We start from the raw sequence: 12,612 nt of genomic DNA on the forward strand, positions 1-12,612 counted from the left end.
TTGTGCACCATGAGATGTGACAAAACATGACGTGGGCTTTACAGAACTAACCCACTTTTCATGCACCATTTCCCCCTTTACATCAGCAAACGTATTCAATTCAACAGTGTTGTCTGGATCTCAAAATAGTGGCTATAAGACATACAGGCTTTGTTCACAATAGCATGCTACCATACTGCTATTACTGTTTCTGCATTACACAGTGTGCATGAGCATACACAAGTATTTACAGCCAGAATTTTTACCATCAAAAGTGAAGACACTTTTGCATAAAAGCGCATTACACCACATCTCTGAGAGCTGTCAAAAGGCACAAGCAAAAGATGTGGGAATTCATGGTCAGTCTGTGCAACACAGGCAAACATTACAACTGTAAGACATATGCAAGTTGAACACAAATCTTGTGAAGATGATGGCAGTGAGTCTGTGAGAAAACCTTAAGGCATTTCAGAGAAATTAGGAAGTGGCCCGGAAACCACAGGGCTGGGCTACTTGATCAAATCACAACAGTTGTTGACAAAAATATAGAGTCTGCACAACTGGGTCACGCCAAAGCATTTACAAATTTGTACAAATGTACAACATTTAATCTAAAGTCACACATATCCCAGATACATATGTTAAGTTATGTATGTATTTGGTGTGCTTTCACCATATTTCAGGTTGAACTAAGAAACTTTCCAATTTTTAAATAATGATATTAGTCCAAATGTCACAGAATATGTACTGCAGATCAGCAGTTAGCAACTAGCTAACAAAACTCTTACAAAACTACAAACAATCGCTTTTCCTATCTAATAACTCGCAAACACGTAAAGAAGTAACGTTTTAGTGATTTTAAAATGACATTCAAAAATATCAAGCATTAAACTACGAACACTTAAACAGAACAAAGCACACCGGCTAGTTCCAGGTCTACCACTGATAAGCTACCGTTTTTGCGCATGCGCAGACCGGGTAAACACCCTAGCTGCCCCTACAGCTCGGACATGAATAAAACCATTTAATAAGTAGAAACAAACTGGTGAAATAGACAAGAAACTCACCGACACGCATGGACTAGAGGTTGTACTAGGGGTTGGCGACCGCTGTACGGTGACCAGCGCCATTCAAGGTCCAAGAACACAAGATGTAAGAGAAAGTAGCGGCGAAACTCACATCATTTGGTGCCGTCGCACATACGAGGATGTGCAGCGTCTTCGAGGTCGCTCACTTCTGTGTGCTCTGCGCATGCGCGATGCGAACCAGCTGTCAAACAGTAACTTAATAAAAGCGGTGAGGCGTCATACCTCTCCTGTTAGTTATCTGAGCTCTCTCTGAATGCTTTTAAATGATGCGTTGTCATGGAAATAACGTCATCGTTGAAATGTTTGTCTGTGGCAGCTGCGTAAAACTATTTGAAACAGTTTTCTCTTCTTTCTTTAATAATTACTGTAATGAAGAACAGGGAGTGTTATAAATATGACAAAAAAAATGAGGTAAGAAAGCAGCCTGTTTCACGTCTGTAAGCTTAATTTTGTTACTAATATTTTCGCTAGATGTAAACAACACTGGTCCAGAAGCACTTCCTGTTTTTTTGTTTTTTAATTTTTTATTTTATTTCACATATACAAATACATCTTAAAGGTGCTAATGTAACATTTTCATCCAGTCAAATGTTATGTTGGTTGTATTTTTTTGTGATGTTTGTGTAAAGTTAAAAAAAAAGAAATAGGAAGTGTATCGGGACCAGTATGTTTACATCTGACGAAATGGTGCTTCCTTTAATATTTTTAATCAAAAAGTTTAAATACGATTTGTGTTGTTGGGGATCTTTTATTTATTTCTGAGCTACTTTACTTTATCCACCTTATTTTTCAACGCGTTATTAAAAGCCTATTTCTGTGAATGTGCGAGACTTCCGGTTTATTAGTTGCCTTAAGGAAATAACGGGAAGAATAACAAAGTTAAGTAAACGGTAAAACAGTGTGTTTATAATTAAGATAATACATTAAAATAATATGGTAAGGCACACTAGTTTGCAATATCAAGCAGCAAGCGAGGTGTTTGTACAGCTAAAAATAGCTGAAAGTGAAGGACAGAAAAAATAAGATGGATAGCAGACAAATGTTAACTATTACATTAAAGTTTGAGATATGCAGCTTTTATTTTTCTTAAATATAATTTTTTTCTTATACAATAATGAATCTAAAATACTTTACCTAAAACTGTGATGTATATATTATTGGTCTGGTGCTCTAAAACAGAATATCTTCATAATAAATATCTCATCTCATTTGAACACTATTCACCATTTCATTTAAAACCTTTGGTCTCTAAGCGATACCTCCTTCAATGCAACATTAAGGAAGCTGTGGTCAAGGTGACAGTAAACAATCCACACCTAGATGACTGATGCTAAGGTCATGTTTCATTGGGAGCTGTAGTCAGTCCCTAACCATCCTCATTAAGATGGGGAACCTGTTCCCCATAGTCAAGACAACTGATGACAACACTACAAACACCAAACATTTGTGTCACTCAAATAAAAAGGCTGTTTTAGTCTCCTGGGTTCTGAGGCTGAATGAAGAGCATGGCAATTATGCAGATAAAGAATCAGAATAAAACTGGCTAATTAAAAACAAGTTTGACTTTCAAATTCAGACAATTTAACTGACCTGATATTTATTTCTTTTATTTCTAAAAGATTGTTCTCAATTGTTTAAAATAATTTAGATAAAAAAAGTACAATAACCATAAAATCACAAAAACCATAATTTTTTTTTTTGTATCTGCTTTTTCATCAGTGTGCTGCACAAATTAAGGGATTATTTATTTATTTATTTATCTGATATATATATAATATTAATATAAAATAATAATATCTAATAATATAAAAAATACAGATAAAAATGATAAAATAACACAAAATAACACCAGCAATAACTTATTTTTGTTTATTTATTTTTTCAATGTGCTGCACACAATAAGGGGTACATAAGAAATGTATGTATTTATTTATTTTAAATGTATTTTTAATTTTATTATTATTATTATTATTATTATTTTGCTGATGAAAGATTGTTCTTAAATGTCTAAAATAACATACAAAAATACATATAAAAATAATAAAATAACAAAATAACACTAACCATAATTTATTATTATTATTACTATTATTATTTTTATTTATTTATTTATTTTTGTCAATGTGCTTCACAAATAAAGGGGTAAATAAGAAATGTATTTTATCTAAATATTTATTTATTTCAAATATATATATATATATATATATATATATATATATATAATAAAAAAAACTTCTCAAATTTCTACAAATGTAAAATAATAATATATAATAATATATATAAAAAATAATCATAAAAATAATTAAATAACACAAGATAACACTAGTGACCAACCAACTAATTTTTCTTTCTTTATTTGGTCAGTGTTTAAATAAGATTTTTTTTTTTTATTTAATTTTATTTTTTTTTTACTAATGAAAGATTGTTCTTAAATGTCTAAAATAATTTACAAAAATACATATAAAAATAATAAAATAACAAATTAACACTAAACATAAATTATTATTATTATTATTTTGTCAATGTGCTGCACAAATTAAGGGGTAAATAGGAAATGTATACATTTATTTGAAATGTATTTATTTTTTGATGATGTTAACACTACTAATGACACTAACCATAAATTATTTTATTTTATTTTGTTTTATTTTTGGGTGAATGTGCTGCACAAATTAAGAGGTAAATAAGAAATGTATTTATATATTTTAAAAGTATTTATTTTTTGCTGATGAAAGATTGTTCTCAAATGCCTGAAATAATATATAAAAATACATATAAAAATAATAAACTAACAAAATAACACTAACCTTAAATTATTATTTCATTTATTTATTTATTTATTTTGTCAATGTCTTGCGCAAATTAAGGGGTAAATAAGAAACGTATGTATATGTATGTATGCATGTATGTATTTATTTATTTGCTGATGAAGAATTGTTCTCTAATGTCTCAAATAATATACAAAAATACAGAAAAAATTAAATAACCCCAAATAATTCCAACAATAAAGAATAGAATACAAGAAGAAATAAAGGATGTGACAAAGAAGTAAGAGAGCAGCTAGACCTAAACCAATGCAGCCTGGGAGTTTTAAACAAGCTTGAAAATGGCGGCATTCGTGAAACCCCTGGTTGAAATGGGTAAAGAATTCCACAGCCAGACAGCAGCTGGTGGGAAAGCACTGTCACCCATGTGTTATATGACTGCATATGTATGGAGGAGGGTGCTATAATAGGGCCTAAACAGAAGGGCTTGATCATAAGTCTAGAGCTGATTGTATTATCCAACAACTTTCTTTATCCTATTTAGAAATAGTAGACTAATGGAAACCAATCCACCTGAGATTTTTCTCAGAATATTAGCATCACTAGTGGAATGTATGTAGGAAAAATTCATCAAATCCTTTAAAATATCTGGATTACAGATTATTGAAAACCCCCATCCGCTCTGATCTCCATCCCCCATTTCATCCCAGCAGATGTACCACGCTGTTTTAGAGAGCTTGTGGGAAAAACCACAGCCTACAATCAATTGACTCATTCTGTCAGAGAAAACAAGCAATCAGCTGGAGATACAAAACACATTGATTAGCAATGAAACACCGCAGTAAGGGGGACAGAGAAAGAGGGGTAAAAAAGAAATTATTTTGCTGGGTGTGGGTGTTTTGACATTGATTAATGGATTCATCTCATAGCGTTATTGCTTTCAGCGGTCGAACGTCTTATTGGTTATTTAACGCATCACTATTCCTCATAGTTCCTCCATACAGTCACATACCATGAGTTCTGTCTAAAAAAACAGCCATACATGAAGAAATAGAAAGGCATTCTTTTCTACATCATGATGTCTCCATGTAAATATTGTTTTGTCGCATGAATACGTCTCACATTTTGTCTGTTATCACAAGCATGACACTGTCTGCATCTGTCAGTGACCGTATCTCTGTCTCCCCATGTGGATTTGCAGGCAGAGCAGGGAAGATAAGATTGAGATTAGGGGGCACTGACTGATTTTAAGACAGACAGACGAACAGCAGTGTCTTTTAATTAAAGTTCGACTCAGAGAGCTTGCCTCAGTGACAGTGAAAGGGGGGCTGGAAGGGTGGAGTAAGAAAAACTGCTCCTTTTTAATGCTCTATTTCACACAACAACAAATATATAGTAAGTGGACAAAGTAAAATCAAAATTAATCTGACCCACTTACTCAAATGAGATGCAGTGAACATACTGCTACTGGAGTAGCATTGAACTCTCACTTCATTATTTTTGTGGTATCAGTCATTTTAGTGTTAAAAAATCTCATTTGAAAACTCTTATATGTCAGGAAAAGCATTATAACCGCAGTGTCCACAGTGTGAAAGCAAAGGAACGTTTTAACAGCAGTATTTATATTTGCCTTTAAATGACAGACATTAAATGCTGTATGGCATAAGTGCAGAGAGTCTCATCCTTTATACAGAGCACTAGTCCATCTAGTGGTTGTCTACTGAATTTGCAACCTTTCTAGTTCCTGTCATTAAAATATAGTTAATGAGCATAATAGACTTTAGCGCCATATTTAATTTTTGACAGGACTGAAAACACAGCAGTGATGGATAGAAGTACAATGCGTTCAATAGTGTTGTTTACCGATTGTTGAGCTGTAAGCAAAAACTCCATAAAACAGTTTTGAATGTTGTGAAAATTGGCTGATCTTGGGACAGTGTTTATCCCTCACAGCCTAGTTTTCATCTGTGTTAACTTCAATATGGCGTCTAACCCGATTAAAGGGAAAGTTCACCCAAAAATGAAAATTACCCCATAATTTACTCACCCTCAAACCATCCTGGGTGTATATGACTTTCGTCTTTCAGATGAACACAATCGGAATTATATTAAAAAATGTCCTGGCTCTTCCAAGCTCCGACAGTGAATGGCTGTTGAGAAGTCCAATAAAGTGCATCCATCCATCATAAAAATACTCCTCACAGCTCCAGGGGATTAATAAAAGGCCTTGTAAAGCAAACCCCCAGAAAAATATCTATATTTAAAACCTTATAAACCATAATCTCTATCTTCTGCTGTCGTACATGCATTCACGAGAGAGTGGCGTTCCAGTGGATGACGTAGGACGTAGGCGTAGCATAAGCTCTGGTGACGGTGAGAATATGCTAGTCTTGTGAGAACCAAGTTTTGTTTAGAGCAAAGGAAAACCAGTCTCCTCTAGGTTTATATTGAAATCCTCCTACATTTTTTTTTTTTTACAAATCCTGGTTTTGTAATTCTTATTTGTCACCTGTTTTGTTTTGCATTCGTTACCACGTTCACCTATGCCATCCACTGGAACCTCTCGTGTATGCATGTATGACAGTTAGAGATTATGGTTTATAAGGTTTTAAATATGGATATTTTTCTTACACAAACACATCAATTTGCTTCAGAAGGCCCTTATTAACCCCCTGGAGCTGTGTGGAGTACTTTTTATGATGGATGGATGCACTTTATTGGACATAAAAACGTCAAAACCCTTTCACTGTGATTATAAAGTTTGAAAGAGCCAGGATTCATCTGAAAGAAACAAGTCATATACACCTAGGATGGCTTGAGTGTGAGTAAATAATGGGGTAATTTTAATTATTTTGGTGAACTATCCCTTAAAGGACTACTGAGCTCATGTTCTTGGCTAAGCATTACATCAACATGACAAAGAACACACATTTCAATTTATATATTGTTTAATAGAAATGTATGACAATCAGAGAAAGTATACAAAGCTTGAATTTGAAATGTTTCTCAGTGCATTTGGTAGTTTCATTTAGGGACACAATTAATTTACAGAGCTCCCATAATTTTCTCAGCAATAATTTTTCCTAATAAGTATTTTTAACATCATTCTGCTGGAGAGGATTTACATATGTATAACAAGCACACAGAATTAGAGATGTAGGCACTACATCATCATACTAGTGTACAAAAATATACAAAAATGGCCTTAGATTAAAATTTTTCTTAGTGAAGGCAACAAAATGCTTCTATGCAGAACATTGGAACAGAGACATTAACTTTAGAAAAGTCAATCACTTTTCATTTTATTGCTTTTCCATGACTTTGGAAATTGTGAGTTGTTGAGAAGTCCTTTTTAATAAAAGGGTAAAGTGTTCCCAACAGTCATGAAATTCTGTTAGCAGTCAGGGAGAGGTGTTCTTCACTCCTGTGTCTTCTCAAGCAGCGCGTTGCAGCGCCCGGCGGAGTGTAAACAACAGCAGCCAGGACGATAATCACAACGATGATCATCAAACTCAATCCCACCGTCAGACCTGTGGAGGCATTTACTTTTTTAATACTTCAGGAAATGTTTGCACAATATCATTAAGTAAATATACGTTCTTAGAACGTTGATTCTGGTTCGAACGCAACTTGACCAGTCACGAGAATGACTAAAGACAGAAGACGTTTAAATCTATTATGTTATTATGTTAAAATCTTTTTTTTTGTTATCATTACGACACGTCATAACCACTATATATGTCTGATTTTGTTTACCTATATGTTGTTGTCCAATGACGGTAGCAAGTCTCTCCATGATTCCGCAGGAGATAACCATCAACGGACTGAGGAAAACTCTTGTCCTAAAGAAGTCCCTCCTGCTGGAAGTCACGTGATTGTTAAAGTTAACAGATTCAAGAAACGATCAAATCAAACTAAATTATAAAACGAGTCTGCAAGATGTGCATTTTGTATTTTTTTGTTATGTGTTTATTTTGTTACTTTTTTATTTATACTTATTATTTCTGTAAAGCCATCAGGACAAATGCAGACATAGCCGATAGGTGGCAGTACTGTGTGAATTATGAGTTTGATTGACTGTTTTTGCATAGAGAAACTTTAAAATTTAAATATTTATTGTCTTCGGCTCATATTAAGCTGAAGAATCTTTTTGGTATTCATATCCAATCTGAACCAGGAAATATGGAAAGTCTTTCCCTAAATGACCAGCTATAAAACTTCTCCCTTTTAGGATTTTTTCCATTATTTCTGCTCATCACTTAATAAGAAAGCTGCTAAAACAACCGTATTGATGGAAAAAAAAATGACTTCGATGTAAGGGTTACCTCTTGATTATTCTTTGAATTTGACATTTTGTGTAATTATTAATTTTATTTTTTATTTTTTATTTTTATATATTAGGGGACATTTGCTGTAGCATTCTGCCCGCTTCAGATGAGACACCGAGATGAAACAGTGCAGTAAGATCACATTTATTTGAATAAATGATAACATTTATTTTAATTAATAATCGATCGAGAGAGACAGACAGACAGAGAGAGAGATGACAGTTGTGTGAGTCCCTGGTGAAAAAAACAGCATATGCTGGTAGGTATGTTTTGATGCTGGTTTAAGCTGGTCCTTTGCTGGTTTATGCTGGTCCTTAGCTGGTTTAAGCTGGTCCTTTGCTGGTTTTTTCTGGTCATGTTGCTGGTCAAGGACCAGCATGAACCAGCAAGGGACCAGCATAAACCAGCAAAGGACCAGCTTAAACCAGCATCAAAACCTACCTAACCAGCATTCCAGCATCAAAACATACCTACCAGCATATGCTGTTTTTTCACCAGGGGTGTCACCTGCATGCTGCACAAACTGTACAAACAGTTAAGTACTTTAAAAACAGCAACTTTACTACCTTGTTGCTGAGGCATATAATGTAGCGATCTAGTATCTAGGGGAAACGTTGACAACAACTCTATGTCTGTAGCAGCGCAAGCTGTGATCTCTCTCTATTTCTGTGTGTGTGTGTGTGTGTTTTTGTGTGCAAATGATGTGTGTGTTGGTTATCCTCACCTTCCTCACTGGAAGTTGTACCCACGTTTATTTTACAGTACCACTGATCTATTAGAGAACATATATTCATTATATAGATCAGTGGTAGTAACCGGACCAGAGATTTTATTACTATAGGGAGATAAGAGGGTCTGTATTACTTGCTATTGGAGAAAGCGTAATGGCTAACTTGGATCACGTGTTCCTTAATAACCAATTACATTACAGCCTTGACGTCACAGAATTTCAGTCAGAGTTGTGCGACACATTATCACCGTTTACAGATACCATATGAGTGAACGAGAAGTGTCGTAAGCTGAATCCCACCTGTCGCAAAAAGTAATTGACTTCTCTTAGAGTTTTCGTGGTAAACTCTAAAAATAGTTCAATCCAAAAGTATTGTTTATTGTAAAACATGTTGAAGATTAGCAGATAGGCACTGAGAAAAGGCCAAAGAAATTGGGTGTGCAGAGCTTGCATAACTGGCCATGCCCCGGACATCCAGGTATAAATAGGCCAGCGTGGCATCTGCTTACTTGGTCTGTTCTGAGGAGTCGAGAATGTCTCAACCCACTCAGAGGCAGTCCAGAGTTGTCGTATGAAGGACACAACATCTCCGTTCCCTCCATCTGGGAACAAGACGTTCCCTTTCTTTCGTTCACTCCGACATTGTGTTGAGTGTATGACACTAGGGGTCCCTATACTAAATGCTGCAACTATCGGACTGCATCACGAGTGAACAAGGGCGCAGATATCAACAAGCCAATGTGTTAGAATAAATGCACCTCACCTCTTTGTGACACTTCCAACGCCCAAGAACTTGACCTGCTCTCTCACTGAAGGGCCACCATAAGGCAGAGGTTCTTCAGCAGAAGACTTTCCTTGTAGTAAAAACAGTAGAAAAAAAGTCTGAGAGTTTTGGCAAGAACGCTGGGACAGTGGCTGTTCCCCCCAAGGGGGGAGAGCCACTACAGAGATCACATCCTACCCAAAGGGTAGGTAACATGTGAATAACCACATAAGGTCTCACAGAGGGAGTACAACATAAGGAGGATTCTGAGGAGGGCTCCACATAAGGAGAGACTACCGAAACTCAGAACCTACATGCCTGTTGCATACGGTGCACCAGTGTCTTGGAAGCATCTGTCATTACAAAATGTCTTCCCAAGGACTGGGAAAAATGTGTGATGATCACATGCTGTGTATCTTGGTGCCTTGCCCATCTCGGGACTCAGGTATGAAGTCAGTGCTGCAGTGGTCTCGTGTGCATCAGGCCCGGCGGAGAGAGCGGGGCCGAAGATGCCATATGTCCAAGGAGCCTCTGAGAGTCTTCAGGGGAGCCAATGTTGTAAGTTGAGTGTTCTCATAAACTCCAGCGCTGACTGTGCATGATCCTGAAGCGACTGAGTCCAGTTCCAAACCGCAAAAAGAGAAGCTCTGCACTAAGGAGAGTTAACCTTTTCCCAGTTGACCTGAAGTCCCAATCAGGCTAGGTAGGTGAGAACCACGTCTCTATGAGCACAAACCAACTCCTGCGAGTGTGCTAGAAGAAATCAGCCAGTCGAAAAGATAGTTGAGAATGTGTAAACCTACTTCTGTGAGAGGGGCAAGGGCAGCCTCCGTGACAGGGAAAGCCTGAAGGGAAGGACATTGTACCAAATGTCTGCCTTTTGAAGGCAGGCCGTGGTGTCTTGGAAGGATTGAAACATGAAGTATGCGTCCTTCAGGTCAATAGCCACAAACAAATCCTGAACCCTGACACACATGAAGTGTGTTGGAGGGCTGATGTTTTGAATGGGAGCTTGTGAAAGGACCCGATTCAAAACTCTTACGTCTTGGATCAGTCTCCTGCTCATCTCCTGCTCAACCGAGGCCTCAGCTTCAGATGGCTCACGCCCTCCTTGCGATGCTGCCGCCTCCCATTCTTCCCCTTTAGGAGCTCCGAATATTAAATCAAGGCGTGCTGAAACAGACTATCAAACTCATCCGGAAGCTCGACCAATGGACGCGAAGAGCGAGTGGTCTGTGGGGTTTTCACCCAGCTTCTTGTACAAGCACACGCAGAGTATGCAGAATATAAACCATCAACGAACGCTGCTTCAGCGTGAGCATGGCCCAACACTGAACACAATGATCGTGTCGATCTTTCAGGGAGAGGTAAAGCCGCAACCAGAAGGGCACAGAAGGAAAGGCATGTTTATCAACACACAATTCCAACCACACCAGCTCTTTTAGAGAAATTACTCTTTTAGGAGGAAGATTTGCTCTTCAAGATCACCGTTGAAGCACCCAGGGGAAACTCTCACAAGACTTCTCTGTGTTTGAGAAGGGAGAGACCGCTGCCTGTGCCATAGATCAAATGATGAAGAGATGAATGGTGCTGCTTCTCACAGAGAAAAGAAAAGAATAGAACAAGTGAGCAGATGCCACACTGACCTATGTATACCCGGATGGTTTTTGGGCTCCTAAGAGCAGCCCCTAGTGTCGTACACTTGACACAATGTTGGAGTGAACGTTAGAAAGGGAACTTTAAGTTTGTTGTTACCTCACTTGTGAAAAATGTCATGTAGTTTTTAAGTTGTTAATCGTCAGAGCAGCACTAACAACATTAGCCCATATGCTAATGTGTGTGCAAGCTGTATGTGTGTGCGTCGGTAATATATAATATATATATGTGTTATGTATGTGCGTATGTGTTTCCTTTTTTTTTTGTATATTTACCACACTTAAGTGTGATTTCTTTTGAGTGTGTATGTTTTTTGAGTGTGTGCATGTTTATGTATCTTTTTTTATTGCAAAATAATTACTGTATACAGTAAACATAGTTTTTTTTTTTTGTAACTACATGCACTGAACACTGTTCTCCATTTTTTTGATGTAGTGTCTAATAAGTGATCTGTAGTGCGTATATTATTGACTAATCTGTGTATGATTTGAAATTTGAACATTTGATTTTGAGTACAGGTGAAACCATTTAAAGCAATTGTTTGATTTTGCCAGAGGAGTCAGGGGTTCTGTGAATTTAGTTTGAAGATTTGGATTTGTGTTTAAGGTTTTGAGAAAATGAGTGATGATGTGACAAAAGTGATTTTAGCAATTCAGAAAAACTGTAACTTTTGCTTTCTTGTGTTTAGAGTTTTGCATCACAAGTTCATCATAGAGCCAACTGTGTTTTAGTGAGTGAGAATGTGTTTAGAGTTTTGCAAAAAGAGTGCATGAGATCTGCAGTGTCTAAACTTGTTTGAACTTGCAGAAAGAGTGATTTATTTGATTTATTTGGCCAAGTCATTTTAAGCCGAAGTGATTTATTGATTCGTTTCAACTTTAATGATGAAGTTGCTCATCAGTTAACCCGTCACTAGTTTTTCTTTATGAGTCATGTAAGTGGGTGTAGCCTGTATGGGTAAATCAAGACCTAAGTATATACAGCTCTGTTACAGTTTTTGTCAACTGCTTACACACATTTTCAAAAATGTATACATTTGCCATAAGCTGCAAACACCTTTGCCTTAATATTATATTTTTGGATATATCATATACACACACAGTTATTCAAAACCTAAAGCTCATGAGCTCCTATGTACATTTCTGTACAAGACTGAAAGTAATTGGCAGAGAGATGTTGAAAAATTTATAGTAAACAGAAAAGCAAGACTGAAACCAAAAGAGTTTTTTTTTTTTTTTTTTTTTTACTGTAAAGCATTTGTGGTTGTGAAAACAAAACAAAAAATGTGTGGTCTGTTCTTCTG

At 36.3% G+C, this 12,612-nt stretch overlaps 1 protein-coding gene across 1 annotated transcript in view; it reads right to left on the reverse strand.

Annotated features, from left to right (window-relative positions):
* ssh2a (slingshot protein phosphatase 2a) overlaps positions 1–1,227 on the reverse strand; it is a 31,877-nt gene extending 30,650 nt beyond the window's left edge. Inside the window, exon 1 of the mRNA XM_051129126.1 lies at positions 1,047–1,227. Within this exon, the coding sequence (XP_050985083.1) occupies positions 1,047–1,109 (63 nt within the window). The 5' untranslated portion in view covers positions 1,110–1,227. The remainder of the gene's footprint in view (positions 1–1,046) is intronic.
* Positions 1,228–12,612: the final 11,385 nt, after the last annotated feature.

Source organism: Labeo rohita, chromosome 15 (genome assembly GCF_022985175.1).
Source record: "Labeo rohita strain BAU-BD-2019 chromosome 15, IGBB_LRoh.1.0, whole genome shotgun sequence".
In the NCBI taxonomy this organism is placed as follows: Eukaryota; Metazoa; Chordata; class Actinopteri; order Cypriniformes; family Cyprinidae; genus Labeo; species Labeo rohita.